General features: G+C 45.5%; 1 protein-coding gene across 3 annotated transcripts in view; it reads right to left on the bottom strand.

The window, feature by feature from the left end:
• The window catches only part of COP1 (COP1 E3 ubiquitin ligase), a 134205-nt gene that overhangs the window by 24506 nt on the left and 90866 nt on the right, over positions 1 to 18833 (bottom strand). For all 3 annotated transcript variants that reach the window (XM_069862616.1, XM_069862615.1, XM_069862617.1), the window contains exons 16-18: positions 14396 to 14513; positions 10354 to 10478; positions 9092 to 9252 (exon numbers count right to left, since the gene is read on the bottom strand). In XM_069862616.1, coding sequence (XP_069718717.1) covers positions 9092 to 9252; positions 10354 to 10478; positions 14396 to 14513 — 404 coding nt within the window. The remainder of the gene's footprint in view (positions 1 to 9091; positions 9253 to 10353; positions 10479 to 14395; positions 14514 to 18833) is intronic.

Here is an 18833-nt window from a genome sequence, read left to right on the forward strand (position 1 = left end):
TGTACAATTATCTAGTTCTAAAAGCAAATGTCTCTGCATACAAATCTGCTCTTTTTCTCCTCCCACCCAATATATAATATAAGGATAACCCTGAATATCTCACTAATACAAATAAGTTTCTATTAAGTTGTACTGTTTGGGAATGGCTTATTTGAAAAGGGCCACGGGATACATCCTGCAGTTCCACTCGTACCTTGTAACACTACAGTTCAGCGAGGAACTGGAATGGAGTCGGGAATCAAGTCCAGGTGAATTCCTGACTTGGGTTCATCCGTTAAAATGATCAAGTCCTCATATTTGAATGAGGAATTGATGGTTACTAAAGCAGCAGAGTCCCAACAGGAGAAAAACATCCACTTTCAAGTTTAAATGACAGCTGCACAGAGACTTCTTTGTGTCCCCAGCTCATAGCACGTATCGTAGCAATACAATTTGTGATTGCATTGGGATGCTCTCAGTTTTTAAAGCCTAGGAAACAACGAGAGCCTGCTTGGACCTCTGCTTGCACTGGCAATGAACAGCAGCCCATTATCTATACGGCAGCACCATTGGGATCATCTACGGGAACTCTAATGTCAACAGCACTCAGAGTTATGTCGACCGCTGTCATTCACTTGCTCGAGCAAAGAGGTGACTAATCGGGAGCACCTCAGTCCTACCTGCAGCACACTGTCTCCTTCCCTTGGCGTCACAAGAGACATACTGGTAAGCAAATATCAGCTGTAAAAGTCTAAAAGAGTAAATGCTGCCTTCATTCATGAAATATGTGCAACTTTGATCTGCCTCCACTTCAAAAAACCATCAACCCCTTGGCAATTTTCTACGATTATGCAGGAAAAAATAAATTATATGCCTCACCTTGCAGAAGGAAAGAGGAATCAAGTTTGCAAATGTAAACTTAAAACCAACAAAGAAGAAAAACCTGAGCTACCTACATTTCTGGGAGAAGCTATTCTTAAAATAGAAGCTAGAATGATATCAGAGTGCTGCAGTACCACAGGGGACTTGAACTTCCAGAGCTGAACAAAAGCGACAGCCTCATTCCCCCTGTTTGCAGCGGCGGCACGGCCAGCTGCTCTGCCGCCACGAAAGGAAGAGTTAACAGGGGTGCTGATGGCCACCTTGAGTCTGGAAACAGCACAATAAATGGTGCAATATGCCTTTTTCCACGCCCAAACACTCTACGTGGGAAGAGTAGAGTGGAGAAAGGTTGGGATTATCAAGGAACCAGCTCCCTTCATTGCTACCCATGCTCAGCTGTGGGTGGTCTGGCAAGTGACCCCCCGCACCAGGAGGAAGTCCAGAGGGTGCCCTGCAGACAGGGGGAGGCAACACCAAACGAACGTTTACCAACATTATTCTTCTTCAACAGAAGACTCAAAATGAAACACTTTCTCCTAAGGCCTATCATTTGCATAATCACATTATCAAGACTGTCTTTCACATGGACCGAAGTGTCAACACACAGAGATTTCAATATAATGCATGAACTGTTAATAATAGAGTATGATTTTTTTATCCCCCACAAAGTTCTCTGCAGTTGGACTCCAAGGGTTGTGATGAGGAGCAAAATATTGTTAGTCATCTTAGCATTTTTTAATTAATTCTCCTTAGCCACAGAAAAAACAGAGCCCAAAAGGAGCATTTGAAGAGATAGGGGTACGAAAGTAAATAAGCACGTTCAGCACAGAAAAGCATGCACACTGAAATTGTGACTTCTTTTTCTTCATAGAACAGAACCATAGAATCATGGAATGGTTTGGGTTGGAAGGGACCTGAAAGCCCATCCACTTCCACCCCACTGCCATGGGCAGGGACACCTCCCACTGGACGAACTGCTCCAAGTCCCATCCAACCTGACCTTCAACACCTCCAGGGATGGGGCAGCCACAACTTCCCTGGGCAACCTGGGCCAGGGCCTCCCCACTCTCATCGTGAAGAATTTCTTCCTAATGTCTAATGTAAATCTTCCCCCTTCCGATCTAAAGCTGTTCTTCCTTGCCCTATCACTCCATCCCCCCCGTAAAAAGTCCATCCCCAGCTTTCCTGGAGTCCTTTTCAGTATTGGAAGCTGCTCTAAGGTCTCCCCAGAGCCCTCGCTTCTCCAGGCTGAACAACCTCCAACTCTCAGCCTGTCCTCATATGGGAGATGCTCCAGCCTTCAGATCATCTCCATGGCCTTCCCTGGCCCCCAGTTCCTCCTCCAGTTCCAAGAGTTCCATATCTTTCTTATGCTGGGGCTCCAGAACAGAACACAATACTCAGGTCTCACAAGAGCAGAGCAGAGGGGAAGAATCCTCTCCCTGGCCCTGCTGGGAATGCTTCTTTGAATCATAGAATCGCCAGGTTGGAAAAGACTCACCGGATCATCGAGTCCAACCATTCCTATCAAATACTAAACCATGGACATGTTTGGCTCTCTGGGCTGCAAGCGCACGTTCTGGCCCCAAGTCCTTCTCTGCAGGGTATTTGCAAAGCAGAGATTATTATAAGCGTGAAAATATTTTTCAAGCAGCATATGAAACAATGCAGACCATGTGTGTCGGTATAATAAGTAATATGCTAAAATTTGAGGGAAAAAAAATCAACCACGTATGATGTATCTTTTGAAATTCTGGGTTCCACTTGTTTATAACGAAGATCTGGTATTTTCAAATGAATAAGGGAGGAACAGACATGAAAAAGGCAGAATGGAACAGAAATAAAAGATATTTACTACCTAAGGAAAGTGCGAAGCAGCAAAGTAATAAAAGTCAAAGAAAGCCTCTTTTTTAAAGCACTGCCAATGGCCAGAGAGCAGAGGGCATGTCAAGAGGAGTGAGAAGCTGTCACACAGACAGCTGCGAGCTTCACAGTACGCGTGCTGCAGGGCTTAGACAGCTTCCATAGGAGGGAGGAAGATCTTTGAAGCTATTCAAGAGGGGAAGAAACACCAGTAGAATAAACCTGATCAAAGCCACATCTCCTTTCTTTTCTTAAAAGCTGCTCATTCTCGGCCTCCCGTAAACTGCTGTGCATTTCAAACACGAGAGAGCAGATGAAGACCACTGTGTTTCCAGGATGAAGCAGTAGTGTGGTGAAAAACCTGCAAGAATACTGGTTTGGGAGATGAACGCTATGGGCCAGCCTTGGTCTAACAAGGAAAGGATGAGTCCGAATGCTCCTGTGCCAGCAGCTGGGATCGGGGCAGGCAAGAGACAGCTTGGGTCCGATTGCTCCAGGCAGGAGTTTATCTCGTGAGCTTTAGATCACTCCCTACGTGTATCTTAACCGACACCTGAACCACTAGTTGAAGACGACACAAAAATAAAATACTGAGTTGAAGCAGGAAGTCAAAATTCTCACCAATTTTGAGACTTTAAAATTTCAGCAGCAAAGCGGAATGATAAAATATAAAGTCTTACACTTGTTTCCCTCCCCAAATCCCACTGGAATTCATGTTTCATGTTATAAGAGATGTGGTTACAGTCGATATCAGCTACTTAGGAATGATACCGAATAAGCATTTGGTTATTTGGGAATGACAAAGGAGGTTTCATTTTTAATGTTCATAAGTCATCTAAATTAATTAGTGCTTTAAAATGGCAATGAATCACTTCCCAAAATAATTTGTATTGGCTAAATTAATTCCAGTGAAGGGAGCCAATTTGCTGATTGTAAATTATCAGGGTCCCTTGACTAGCTCATCTGTACGTTCTGTACCATTTATTAGGCTACTGGGAAACAAAGGATGGCTACTTTTCATCAGTGAACAAGATTACAGCCCTATTAAGTGACCAGCTTATTGCGGTACGATTATAGGTTTCTATTTAAAGAATTCAAGCCAGACATCATTAAGAAACAAAGCTGAACGTTCAGAGGAAAGGAAAAATAAACTGAAGTCAAGCTTGCTTCTGTAGAGCTGCACCAAGAGCCTGTTTGAAGGGAATATTTCCATCCTCTTAGACCAACAAAGAGAAGTTCAGAGATGCGAGACTTACAATAATGAAGATACTTCCATCACATGACAGTGCCTAAAGGCAACCACAAGCCCCAAGTCCCACAGCCTGCATCTCTCACTCGCAGCTAGATGATTGTTTGGAGACTCCCCTAAATTAAAATGACTTTTGAAGAGCAACAGCGAGGTGAGAAAACACACACATGGGCTTCTGCTCTGCCAGGCAGAGGAGATGCTTTCAGAGCAGTGCCATGTCACCGCTCTGAGACCCTCCTCCCAAGCGCCAGGAGACATCTGCATCCACGCATCAGGTACCACCACTCACTGCTTTCTTACTGCTCTGAAAGGAAAAGACAGAATTTTACCTAAGCAAATTTGCGTGGCATTCTCTTGCTCCTTATCTCCATCTCCTCACCGGTATCAAAGCCCCAACATTTCTGCTTGAGAAATCTTTTCCCGGTGAACCTGCTTATCGGCAGTAATGAATACTCATGCAAACAGGTACAAAATTAAATCGCTTCTTTACAGCGATTATGATAGATTGAGCCATGCTTAATCTACATAATCAAATTGCTTCTGTCTTCAGCAGTAATACCTTTATGCTGCCCGGTGAGCAGGTTCAGCCTTCATTTCTCTTTTGACAGCTTCTTTCTGAGAAAGACTAACTGTGACCGGGAAAGGGGCTACACCTGAGATGCAATTACTTAATACAGCTGTATGAGGCACGTCTCCAACTCTGCAACATGGCAAAACAGAGCCAAACAAAATGTTTAAGGAAGGGGAAAGCATCACGTAGGACACAGAAGGGAAAATTAAGTACAAACCAATAGAACGGTTTGGGTTGGAAGGGACCTTAAAGCCCATCCAGTTCCACCCCCTGCCATGGGCAGGGACACCTCCCACTGGACCAGGTTGCTCCAAGCCCCATCCAACCTGGCCTGAACATCTCCAGCGATGGGGCAGCCACCACTGCTCTGGGCAACCTGGGCCAGGGCCTCCCCACCCTCATTGTGAAGAATTTCTTCCCAATGTCTAATCTAAACCTTCCCCCTTCCAATCTAAAGCCATTCCCCGTCATCCTATCACTCCATCCTCCTGTAAAAAGTCTCCCCCCAGCTTTCCTGGAGCCCCTTTCATTACTGGAAGCTGCTTTAAGCTCTCCCCGGAGCCTTCTCTTCTCCAGGCTGAGCAACAACCCCAGCTCTTTTAGCCTGTCCTCCTAGCAGAGATGCTCCAGCCCTTGGATCATCTCCGTGGCCTCCTCTGGATCCATTACAACACTTCTCTATCCTTCTTATGTTGGGACTTCAGAACTGGGCACGGGACTCCAGGTGGGGTGTCACGAGAGCACAGTGGAGGGGGAGAATCCCCTCCCTCGCCCTGCTGGCCATGATTCTTCTGATGCAGACCAGGATATGGTTGGCCTTCTGGGCTGTGAGCACACATTGCCTCTAATCTCCCCCACTGCTGCCCACATACCTAGACAAAAGTGTAGCATCCCTCCCAAGACAGATAAAACATCTCTAGCCACCTTGCTGTCAGGAGCTACTACTGCTACTATGTTTTCCTTTCCCTAGGCAAGGGCACCCCTGCAGGCACAGCCATCGACTGCTTACATGCTAACACAATAGCAGAATGTATATTCCCATCTCAAGACCAGAGTCACATTTCAAATCAAGCCAGCTAAATCTTGCCAAGGTGCCAGAAACAAAGGATAGCACAGGTATATGATGAAATCTTTGACTTGGGGAATTAAAGGATTTGGTTCAGGGAAGGTTCTGAAATGCATCTCCACATCTAACTTGTGTTTATCAGGTTACTTGGGCCAAAAGTGTCCTGAAGCATTCTCTACTTTTAATGATCAATTCTTAGAGTAAAACGAGAAGTGGGAGATAGCTTTTCCCACTAACTATAAATAAGTACTATTTAAAAAAATATTAAATCACCTATTTATCTGTGTCCAAAACCCAGCACCAAAAGAAGCAGAGCGAAGTTTTGCTTCCTGACGGACCTGCTGAGAGGTCATTTTGTTTGCTTGGGTTTTCTTCCCAAGAGCCTAACCAAACTATGAGCCTGCAAGGCAGTTCTTATTTCTAAACATCACCCAAGAGCTCAAAAGTGAGTAACCCTGATGTAAACTGCTAATAAGCACTCACAGAGACCCATTTCTGTCCCTCATTATGGCTTTGACACATGTGGAAAGAAGGTGCCGGCTGGACCTCTGTGGTTGGAAAGGTGGCAGCTCTAGCAAAAAGGTCTCTGCATCTTCGTAAGTGAAGGAAAACCGACGCAGAGGGGAGAGAGATGAATTCTGGCAAGGGCTGCTGGCACAGCTTGCCTTTGGCTCAGGAGGAAGTAAAAGCTTGAATTACATAAAAATAGCTTTAAGAAAGAATCAATGACATTTCATCTGAAAGTTTTATTTAAGTTTTAATTAGGATCTGAGATTTTGCACTTAAGTGCATGAAGTGAAGAAGTACATGTACTCATGCTTCCCAAGACAACTGACAGATCTGAAAGTTACTCATCTCATCTCAAAAGGTTAATTAAAGAACAATCCTTGAGAGCAACAGTGTAGGGATACCGAGGAGAGTCTGCTCCACTGGGGAGCCCTGGGGAAAGGCTGGCACACAGTGCCTGCATTCCCCACCTTGGAAACACTCCAGTTTGCCAACTGAAGTGACCGCCCGGTGACCAAGGCATGGAGACAAGCGAGGCAGCTCTGAGCCAGCCCAGCAAGACTTCGTAGCCTACCCACCGTGATCCCTGCAGCTTGGGAGCAGGTCCCCAGCCTGTGCTGGGCTCTGCACACCCGCTGGGCTGCAGCTGCTTGGATGCACGCACCCTTCGATGAAGTGATCACTGCCAGCGGCGCAAGGTAGGTGTGGTGACTTATCATTAGGAAACTAAGACAGAGTGACTCACACAGGATCAAAGTCTGCAATTAAGCCAGAAATAGGCTGGGGGTTCCCCGATTCCCACAGATGCTGACAGCACCACAGGCAAAGGCCTCTTCTAGTTCATCTGAGCATCATTAAAAACCATGTCAGCTTTTAAGGAAGCCTGCACATATGAAGCTCATTTGAAAAATTCTTAAGCCAAATTTAACAAACATTATCAAAATGGAGAATAAAAGAGTTTCATTGTTCAAGTGAGACTTTGTGGACATAAGTGACCTTTGGTTGTGCAGTAATTTAATTTCCAAAGAACACGAGCAAAGTCTCAATTAGGTCAGAGCAGACTGCTGTGCAGGAACAAGAGGGAAGAGAAATGTGCGGCTGCATCGGTGAACAACACTTCTGGTCTCGTGGGGACTGAAGACAAGGTGCAAGGAAGCATTAAGGCCTCTTGGCAATAGCAAGTGAAGCTGCTTGCTCGGTATGTAAAGCAGGACAGTTTGCACCACAGGCAGAGGTAGAACACAGAAGCAAAACACTCAGCCAGTGTCTCTCAGATTGCAGGCAGCTTTTGCTGCTTTCTTTACAAGCGAGAGCCAGGTACTGTGGCTGCCACAGGAGAAAGGGGCTCATCTAGAAGCAGCCCAGGGAAAAGCAGAGGAATGATGGAAAGAAAAAATTTTCAGAATAGCAATGGATTCTGAATGCTGCTTAATGGAGTGAAGCCTGAATGTTGTTTGGTGCAATCTTGACGGGCTCGTTTTATCTATTCTGTATTTGCAACAATATTTTTCACACTGGTAATGAAGAATTGCTTGACAGCCCTTAGTGACCGCTCAAAAGTTTCTCAGTCACTTTAGCAGGCCTATCTGAGTAAAGTACATCAATCAGAGATGAGACTGATAAGGAGCGGATGGCAACTCAAGAGGTGAGACATCACTGCATGCAGAAAAGCTGCCCTGGGGGTCAGCGGGCAGCACGACCCAATTCAGAAACACCACAAAGACAGTTCAGGGAAGGGTGTTTCTGGACAAACAGGTTGCCACAGCACCAGTTTTTATCCAGGAGAAAGACAAACTACACAACTTCTTCTGGAACAGGCTGCCCAGGGAGCTGGTTGAGTCACCTTCCCTGGAGGTGTTTAAGGCACGGGTGGACGAGGTGCTGAGGGACATGGTTTAGTGTTTGATAGGAATGGTTGGACTCGATGATCTGGTGGGTCTCTTCCAACCTGGTGATTCTATGATTCTATGATTCTAACAGTCACTCTTCATCTGAGAAGTGACAACCACGTACACCAAATCCTCCTAAACTCCCAGCCAGAAAGAAACTGGTGACCCCCTATATCACCGAGTCTCACGCTCACCGTTCAAACCACAACAGCCCACTGTTTGCTTTTAAACCCAAAGTGCAGTTCCAGGTTTACTTTTGTTTTGATTCAGAAGTGAGTTTATGCCAGTGACAACTGAATCACGGTTGTGGGGGCAGTTTCTTCATACAAAACCAGACTGGTAGATGCTGCCCTTCCAAAATGCTGTCTGTGTAAATGCAACATCTCAGGACATCAGTTAGGCAACATTCCACAGGCCCATTAAGTATCTCATCTGCAAACCTTTGTACTTACAAGACAGTTACTTATTCAAGACTTTTTTAGGCAAGGTTTTCAAGAGCACTCTGAATTTAAGAGGAGCGTTTTGCTCTCCAGAGCAGCCTCCTGCCGAAAGGCCACTCTCACAACAGCTGCGTCAGCTCTGCCTGCGGCATTAGTACACATGCTATGGATATGAATTAAGTGTCACCGGAACAGTCACTGAAGTGACTGCAGCCCGGGCTCACCTCCTTTACATATCTACTCATCTAAACACAGAGGCTGTATTTCAATGAGGAAGCCCATACAGACACAGCAACGTCGAGATAAGGGAGTATCTGCAGGTGCCTTCATTAAAGCAACAAAACCCACGCTGATGCGCCCACAAAAAACCACTAGCTGCCAGAAACACAACGCTGCTTTTGGGATTTCAGATGCCAAGCAGAAAATCCAAACACTTAAGTGGAAGAGTAAGAGCACAGCAGTCCCTTCTCCCCGAGCGTTTCAGTCAACCTGCACATCTTCATGTTCTCACACAATTCTCTCCCGTTTATTTGCCCATAAATGGGAAAATACCAAGCACAGTCAAAACCTCAGCAATGCTATTTCAAGAGAAAGCAGGAGGCATTCCTTTCACACCTGACTGGGTGCCTAAAGGCGAAAGCTTACCCCGTCTGGTAGCGCCCTCCAGCACACAGCACTCACAAACTCATTTGTGTCATCTTCTTTCCGGTCCTTGTCCAGGACACTTTTGACCGTATCAAACTTGAACGTCAGCAGTGTCTTTGAGAGGCCCTTATAGTATAGGTAGAGGGAATTATTTTCGCTTCCTAGGAACAAAAGAAATAAATACAGAAGATTAGGTTATGGTAGCAGGCACAAAAATAAGGCTTCTCAGCTTTTTCATTGTTTAAGACAAGATCAGACGTTTCCTCCTTGTAATTGTCATGCTTGTGGTGCCTTGGCAACTGGGCACCACAGCAAACTTTCATGATGCTTAATAACAGAACCAGGCTTTATCGCAAGACAACTGCAGCATGCAACACACTTCTAAAACCTACAGGAACCCAGCTGTGCCCCATAACTTCCTTAGGGCAGAGCATTTAGAGCAGAGCATCTATATTACCCACATGAAACACCGCTACAGCCAGCCTGCTCGGCATTACAGCAGGTAGCGCTGTCACAGTTTTGCTTGCTGTAATCAAGTACGACAGTTTGGTCTGTGGAGGTTTAAGTAAGAGAGACTAGACAGTGTGCAGGCTTTATTTAGAAATCCATCCCAATTTCTGCCTTGCAAGCTGTACAGCAATCGGAGAACGTTCAAGCTAAGGTCCTCCCTTCAGTGCTGGCACAGCTGTCCTGCTCATGCCACCGCTGGCAGCCTGGCACTGCTTTCCCACTAGGACCTGTGCATTCACAGAGGTTCAACATGTTCAAGGGGTGAAAGGAGAGAAACAGTCACAGGGGCAACTGCTTCAGGATGATTCAGTCTTCTAGGAAGCTCCTCTCAATGAAGGCTTTATTGCTTTGCCACGTGGAATGTCACGTCAAGTGACAAGCACAGGACCACTCGTGTGGTCCAGTCTATGGCTCTTACTTAGGAAGATGTGAGAGGATATGTTAGCTGGTGAACTTGAAAGACATAAGTCATATCAGTGACTACATTAGTGGTCGCTTTTTGGTGACAGTAAGTCTAAATCATCACATTTGAATTCATCTGAAATGGGAGGAAAACATGTCCAGACCCCCTTATGTCAGAGGAGTCATCAGACCATTCCCTGGGAGGGGAGAGAAGGGTGGTAGTTCAGAATAATCTGCTGCTAAAAAGCCCATGCAGCTACGTGGCACGATTGCCAGTCTGCTTTGCAACAGGAGAGGCACCAGCTCCGAGGCGACCCATTAGCATTTGTGAGGATGGCTGCTCTACTCACCACAGGCAATGTAGTCTCCATTGGACGCCAGCCCTACGAAGTTCTTCTCATTGATGTGACCCTTGAAGGAGCGCAAGCAGTGAGGCTTCCCTACATTCCACAGCTTCAGCTGACTGTCTGTTGACCTGAAAACAATACCCAAAGTTACCCTGCTGCCATATGGCAGGTACTCCTTGCTTGCAACCCTGCTCCTTAGCACCCTACTTGCAATGTAAATGCAGGAAGTCTTACTGCATTCCAGGAGATTTATCCCACTTTCTATCATATACAACTCAGCTCGAGCTCGGAAAGGCATCGCCTGTCAAAACACATTACGTATTTGAATAAAAAACTTCCCTGACAAATTGCTCTTCCTTTCTCCTACCAATTGCAGAGTCCTCCACTGAACTGTATGGTCTTTAGGCCATCACTGCCCCCTCCAGATCCAGATCCAAGACGTGGTGATTTTCATTTTTAACTTCTACAGCATGGACCAAGTCTGTTCCCTTCTCCATGCTGGCTACGACTCTCATTCATGCCTTTACAGGACTCTGGTAGGAAGCAGCCTCCTCCCCGTCCAGCTGCCCTGAAAGCATGTTCTCCTCCTCCTGCCCGATACCAAGCAGCAGCACAGAAAACCCTAGGGGGGCTCAGAGTTACTATTAGCATTAAATTCATGTGGTTTTCTCGTGCGTAATTGAGACTGCATGGATATAGATCTTAAACTTCCACTTTTTTCACCTTGGCAGCAAAGCTAAATATTACTATTAAAAATACACAAACTCTGCTGGGATTAAATCAAAATTGATGCTTCCCATTGCTCCCCTAGACGCAAACATACCTGCCTGCAAAACGCTTTTCTATTTACTGTGACTAAACATTTTCCCTTTGGCAAAAGAAAGGAGGTAGAGATAGTCCCCTCTGCCTGGCGGAGCTCAACTGAAATAGGAAGACCCCAGGTTTCCAGGAGATAGAGGATTAATTTCTTCTCTCCGACCTGAGGTGACACAAGCCCCTCTTGCTTCCCAGGCACTATCCTCTAGCAGTCGTCAGGTTCTGGCACTCACAGACTGGCAGCAACAGACTCCACAGAAGGTGAAGAAACACTGATGTGGTGGGACCAGAGCCTCGTGAAACCACCCTTGAGGAAATGAGTAGTGCTGTTCTAATCTTAAATTTGAAAGAGACTGGGAGCAGGACATGCCAGCCTGGGTGGGAGGAAGGCGAGGTAGGTAATGCTCCCCTCTTACAAGGTACATCACACAACTTTGCCGCTTTCTGAATATTAAAAGCTGAAGGGGAAAAAAAAAAACCATCCCACCCAATATCCATCAAATACTACCAACGATACAACAAATTAGCCCTGCACCAATGTCACATTTACCTAAAAATATAGCACAAAAGAGTAGAGATGCACCTCGTGCTACACTGCAAAACCCTTATCTCAGCCTTCAATGACAGCTAGAATGACAAGGGAGTGATAAGGGAGCTGCAGCAAGATTTGTTAGTCATTTGTAATAATAGTATGAGGTCAGATCAGAAGGCAGGTATGAACTTTATCTGTAATACTGTGACTTAAGCAGGAGTGCTTCCCTCATCTCAGGTCTTGACCAAGGAGGGGACCTAAAATAGACTATTCAGCTTCTCTGCCTGGTGCTTGTTCCACATCCATCCCTGCCCTATGCTGCTGCTCACTTTTCCTTCTCTTTTGCCCTTACCATCCCAGCAGCAGCACAGCTTACAGAAAGAGCAAAACCCATATACACTGCTGCTTTTTTGGCCCAGAGGACAGGGAGGCGCCTTCTGTACTACCGGGGCAGCTGTATTTTTAAAATGCTGCTTTTAAAAGCTTCAGAGTTGCCTGGAAACTAAACTTTTCTGCAGGCAGGGTAAAGCAGCCAAAGACTAATCCCTGGTCTACAAGCTGTCAGATTCCTGTGACAGCTTCTGCTATTAGCTAACCCATCAAGGCGACCTTATATATATATATATATATGCACTTAACCTTTGTATCATAGAAGCAGACATTCTAGACCTCTTCATTAAAATAAAAACACTTAGTCTATTATTAATGGAATGCTTTCACTGCTAACAAATTCCCATCAAGTTCTGGCCATGTTTCATAGAATCACAGAATCACCAGGTTGGAAAAGACCCACAGGATGATCGAGTTTGCACTGCTTCAGATAAGCACGCAGTGAAAGAAGGAAGATACCTGCCACCGGACTGCAAGGAGAGGGAAAGGCCATTGATCCTGCTGCTCTTACTGGTTTCACACCCTCTCCAAAAAAATATCATGGAGGCGCTGCTCTGTTAAATCAGTCTCTCTGTAAATCAGCACTGTAATCAATGCGTTGTGCTAAATACCAGGCAGTTCTGAACACCCTTGAGGTCAAAACCTAACTCTACAAGGCAAAGTAAATCAATGCAATCTATAAAACAACTTTAGCTAGAAAACTAGGGATTCTGAATATACATATAATTTTCTTCAAAGAAATCAGAGCTTGATTTTTGGGAATCACTACTGCTATCTCCTCTCCTCAATTTGCAAGACAGACATGAAAAATCATCTGCTCTCTCTAGCCACACAGAAAAAGATCTGTGAACTCTCCAGTTAGTCCTCTCACCCTGCTGTTGCCAGTCCCAGTCTGATAGCTCTATTGACATTCCTCCCAGAACTGTGGGATGAGCTTTCTCAGATGGTCGGCTCAAGCAGGACAGGGGCGTTTTGTCCTGAAACATCTCACGGATGATGCTGCATTTGATACTGGCTGTAAAACATTCCCAGCCTCCTTCTGCTTCTTTTACGTACTTTCTAATATCCAGATTTGGTTCAAAGCATCAAATTTAATTTGCTCTGTGTTCTAGGTATGAATTTGCACCCTTACAGAGTTAGAATGTTAATGGAAATAAGGAGAGAGGAGCTGTTCAAATATAAACAGTACTAGAAGCCACCAGGGAATCTTCCATCATGCAACTCAGCACAGAGTAACTCAGTAGCAGCCTGAATACATCTTCAAACACCCTGCTTCAGCTCCAGGTTTTTAGAGCAAACTGTGTGAAAACAAGGGATGTAGCCAAGCTGAATAATCACTGGTTTGGTACACGGCAGCAGGCGTACTTTTGGGACTAGATCCACCCCCGCGATCCACCTCTGCTGCCCTCGGGTGCTATACATGAGCGTGTGGAGATCAAAAGATTCCCCTGCAGCCCCTCGAGGTTGCTTGCATCTTCCCCACCACCTAAGAGGGGCTCGCTCACCTCTGGTTTATTGAGGAGTCTCGTGGCCAGTCATTCAAACCTATCGCTATATGATCTGACAGACACACTCATTCCCACATGATTGAAAACCTACTGAGAGCTGAGGAAGCCTCTTCGGGCTTTGGGGCAGACACATCTGGCCAAGTAACTGAACAGAAGCTGCAGAATAGTGTTCTTCAGGGCCTCCACAGCAGAACTTATGTTCTTACCCTGGCTGAAAGCTGTATGCCACTAGGACCAAACGCACAGCTTCTCCCTGCCTACTTTCTATCCCAAGTATAACCCTAAAAAGCGCCTTCACGGAGCAGAGTAATAAAATCAGCAGAGAACAGCTCAGTCAGTCCTACTCGAGCTGCTTTCAGGCTGTGGCTAAAACTCCTCGTCAGACATAGCAGTGCCATTTGATCACGTCTGTCACTCATTAGCTGTGTTTTATCGCAGGTTCCTATCCTCAGGGCTCTGCCAGCAGAGCTCTGGTGAGGAGCATCCTCTGCACACGCAGTGCTTTGCAAAAGGAGAGCTCACCTGCAGCTTCCCAAAGCCAGTGCTTGCAGTCAGGAGCTGCAGCTAGTTGTCTTCTTATTCTGCTCAAGCATTTTAGCTCCACAAGACAGAGCAGAGCCAAATGACACCAGGAATGAATTTCTATTTCTGTCTTAGAATGAAGTAACAATCTGCTTCCCAAAAGCACAACAGCTAGCGAACGCACCCACCCACGCGGGTGAGCTTGCACGATGGCCCTGAAGAGCGTTAGAAAGCAAGGGCTACCAAGTTTTTAGCCCACATAAAAGGCAATACTTACGCAGAGACGATTTCTTCCCCACTCACAAATTTTGCGTAGGAGACCGCCTTGCGATGCCCTTTGAACACCATGATTGGCTGCTTAGTGTTGCGAAGATCGTAGTAGTGAACACAGTGATCTGGAGAGGAGAAAGAAAAGGGGTAACATTTAATCAGCTGGGAAGGATGCATGGGACCTCTAATGGTCAGATCACGACAAAAATCCTGCCCGTAGCTTCCACATCTCACTTAAAACCTTGTCTAAGATAAACAGTCTGCACTACAGCAAAAGAGTGTTTAAGCAGGCTTCTTGAAACAACGCCACAATTCAGTCTGGAAGGGTCCAAGCAGCCTTTGAGAGAGGCAGTGAGGGAGAAAGGTGCATCCCCGTGCCTGTGCACACACACGTGTCCTCCTGCAAACCCCACAAGGTCCATGTGAAAGCCAGCAGTTAAAAGGACTCTTGCCTCTCCTGCTTGCCTTCCTAGCTCCCTGCCCAGCCAGTCCAATTGACATTTCTAATTCCCTGCTCCCCTTTCACCTTCCTCAAGCTGTCTCCTCTTGGGGAACTGTCAGAGATCAAGACTAAAAACTCAGTCTACCTGTTACATACAATGGATCGTGGCAAATAGGGATTATATTTCTCATCCTTACTCTAAATGGGGAACCTCCATACTTTCGGGTTTTTTTTGCTTCTCTCTCTTGACGTTATTACCAATCAAGAGAGAATTGCCGTGTCTGCCAGTGAGAGAACAGACTAAATTCCAACTCTTAAGATTTAATTCACAGATGTGCCGCAGTGCCACAACCACAGAAAAGGGATCGCAACAGAATTAACAATATATTTTTTTTCTGCACAGCTAAATCTCAATTCCCAAGAAAACAGAAAAATAAGAAAAGAAAACCCCATGAGACTCAAGCCCCAAACACTCTCAGCACTCTTTCCAGCTCAAGAAGGTTAATAAGCTTCTCCCTTCTTGACTTTCAACCTTTAATGTTGAACTTCATTTAATTAGCCCCTGCTATTCTGGAATTGCAGGGAGGGAAGGGCACATACACGCAAGGGAACAGGGCTGGACGCCTTTCTCACCAAGCGACTTTAGATACCCAGACGTCAGCTGAAAACTGCTCTGACCCTCCTCCCACTGAAACAACACCCCACCAATGGAAGTTTATCACAAAGATTACATGGGAATGAATTTAAATGCCAATAGCTATGGTTATTTTTGTATTTGCACAGCGTTTCAAAGCAAGGCTCTCAGCCATGCAAACAACACCCAGCTGTCTCAAAATCCCATGTGGTTTGAGAGATAACTGGATTTACATCGATCAGGCTACAGCAACTGCCATCACACCGGCAAGGGTACCTCCTCACCCGGATCAACAGGCTAACTGGTGGTCGTGGCAAAACCACCTTCAGTAAAACAAAGCAAGCAGGCAAGTTGCTGCCTCCTCTCACTGCTCCCAGCATCTTGCTCTCTGCATAAGAGAGGATCAGAGACTCCCCTGGTAAGAGGTTTCTGGCCCTCTCCCTCCTCGCTGCGTAAAAGCAGATGCTCCAAGCAGCCACATCAAGGTTTCTCCATCACTTACACCAGGCAGTGAGCTGTTGAATTACCCCCTTGCGTTGAAACTCAACAGCTCTTGCCCCAGTACTGCTGGCATTGAAATGCTGGGAAGTACTGTAACCCCAGGCACTCTTTAAAACAGCTCCTGCACTCCTGTTTCTTCTACCTCTGCAACATTAACCCTCTGAAATGCTGACACTACCAACAAAAATCCCGGCATGCTCCTACCATTTGGGTATTTTAATTAGCTTTAGACAAGGTGATGTTGCTAAAGGCTTATTCAATAATGAGGTTAATTTTCAGAGACTTAGAATTAAGTGTTAACACTCCTTTAAGAAGATTTGGGCATCCTGGTCTCTTCCACCTCTCTGAAAGCTTGAGCCAAACGAGTTCAGATTTTCTCACCTGGTCATACCTGCTGCTGGAGCTAGGAAACAGTTAACTGGCAATTGTTATTTTAATGAGCAGAATGATTCTAGCAGGGCTTTCTATTAGGAGTCAGTAAGTGGGTAAGCCTTTCAAGCCTATTTTTGCTCACAGTTTCAACCTCCTCTCCAGCTGGCCGGTCATTAGGATACCTTCTGAGCACCAGATTTTATCCTTCAGAGGGTGGCAGGGAAAGAGGTACCTGTGGATGGCTGCGTGTGGGCAGCAGGAGCTGCGTGGAAAGAGCTAGAGGAGGAAAGACAAGCCCCTTTGCAAAGCAGAGCCACAAAGTTGCATTCACCTTCTAAATATCACAAATAAACAGCTCAAAGCCTGCCGGCATCTGGTCCCAGCACTGCGTGTGCCTCCCGGCGTCGGCGGGGAAATCAATCACTGTCTACTCTGATCACAACAAGTCCGAGGGAACGGGCAAGGCCAGTGGGCTCTAAAATTAGCTATTTAATTATTAATTGATTATTTCAGCAGCCAAAGCATTGATGCCCAATGAGTCTTTTTAATGCAATTGAAGCAGCTATTTTTAAGAAGATGTATGAAGAATGCCCACTGCATTCATTAAAATCAGAACAGGTGGTCATGTTTTACAATTAAAGAGATACTCTCTCCTGTAGGCCATATGGACTTTCTGAAAACATGATAAAAATGCCATCTGCTGAGGAAGCAGAGAGCCCAAAACAGAAGCTAAATGAGAAAAATACAACTCCCAGGTACTCCAGCAGCAGCCTCGCCTGGTGGAGCATGATGAGCCGAAGCGTCCCAGGCGCGGCAGCAGGGCTGAAGCGAGGTGGCAGGGTGCGCTTGAAACTCAGAAATGAATTAGTCCTGAGAGGCAGTTGAAGGTAAGGAAAACACAGTGAATATTGAAGGGAACTGAACACTTCCCGAACTCTGCAAGAGTCCCGAAGCTCATCCAGCATCCCACCACTCGCTCTGGCCCTCAGCATCCCAGCATTTGGAGATTTTTTTTTTGCAGCTCTACAGTTTCCACCCTGATCAGAAGACCCACTTAGTACAATTCTGACTCGGAAATGACACTTCTATCATAAAAAAAGCCTCATGCCTAACCCTTGGGCAGCAACAGCTTGCTGCTTTACTTTTTCTTCTGCGCTCAGGCTTAATTGAAATATATATGAGATAATGGGAAAGAACATGTATATATACCATAACAAATTAAACACTCGGAAGCAATTCTTGTCTAGTTCAATGTCACTGCAGAAGGCGAGTATGACAGAATTTTGCTGCTGCACCTTCTGAATTCAAATGTTTGCTGGCAGGCTGCATGTTGTTATCTATATATGTATTTTTTTAAGTGATCTCACAAGGCAAAAAGGGCAGCTGAGCTCCATCGCTGCTGCTGAAAAGGCCCCAACCACAAACCCGAGTTTTTAAACAGTGCTTTCCCCAAATGCTCAAGAAGTGCTTCCTTCCCTTAAGACGCCGCTCCTTTTACCTTTAAGCCATCTAGTGACAACTAATCAAGAATTCAGACTTTGCCAAGTTTCCAAAAGATCTCACCACCTCTTCAGTAAATATAACCTGGGTCAGCAAAGGATTGCACCTCTTGTTGCTCGGCAGCTCATAAATCCACAGCAGGAGCAGAGGGAAAGGGAAGGATGGTTTTATGATGTACAAAGCGAAGTGACGCGCACCTTCTCAGTCTCTGTCCTTGGACTCAGCTGAGTTACAGCGAATGAACTGATGATGTAGTTAAGAAACCTTAGGAAATCAGGTTAAAAATGTCTAAAAAAAAAAAGAGAGCTGCTAATGGAGCCATCATCATCGTAAGTAATTTCAAAGCTGTTCAGAAAGAAGGAATTGCTCTTGGATTTTTCATTGTTTAAACCAAAAAAACCCCATGAAGTCTTTTTTCCAAAAAGTGATTTCCCTTACACTTACATTTGTTAATAAACTCACAAGCCAGCTGTTACTTGCAGCCTTTCAGCTCACATCAACTCTTGCAAAGACTGTAAACCGTACCAAGGAGCGGCAGCTCCAGAAAGAGCAGGTCAGGGTTAGGAAAGAACATCACACAGCAGCAGCTTATGTTCCACTGAGTATCAGTACATCCAGGGTAGCAACACACACAACCCAAAATGCAAAGTAATTTAATTCTCCAGGTACCCAGAAGTTCTCAGCAACATTTTTCTTTCAGGTTCTATACTTCACCCATCTTCCTCACAAACATTAATGAGTCTACGGCACGAGCTAGCTCACAGACTGCCAAGGCTTTTTTTCCAACCAAGAACTATGTACTTAAAGGGATATCAAGCCAAGGATGACAAAACAAATATTACCTGCAATGCAACAGTTTTGTATTCAAGGGATGTAACAACTAGAAAGTCCCAAGAGCTGCATACAAAGGTTCTGCGGCTCTCCTCTGGAAAACTGAATTGCTGGAGAATCAATGACCATTTTTCTTATTTCAGTCATTTAGAAATGTGTATTTCT

Source organism: Phaenicophaeus curvirostris, chromosome 8 (assembly GCF_032191515.1).
Source record: "Phaenicophaeus curvirostris isolate KB17595 chromosome 8, BPBGC_Pcur_1.0, whole genome shotgun sequence".
Classification (NCBI taxonomy): Eukaryota; Metazoa; Chordata; class Aves; order Cuculiformes; family Cuculidae; genus Phaenicophaeus; species Phaenicophaeus curvirostris.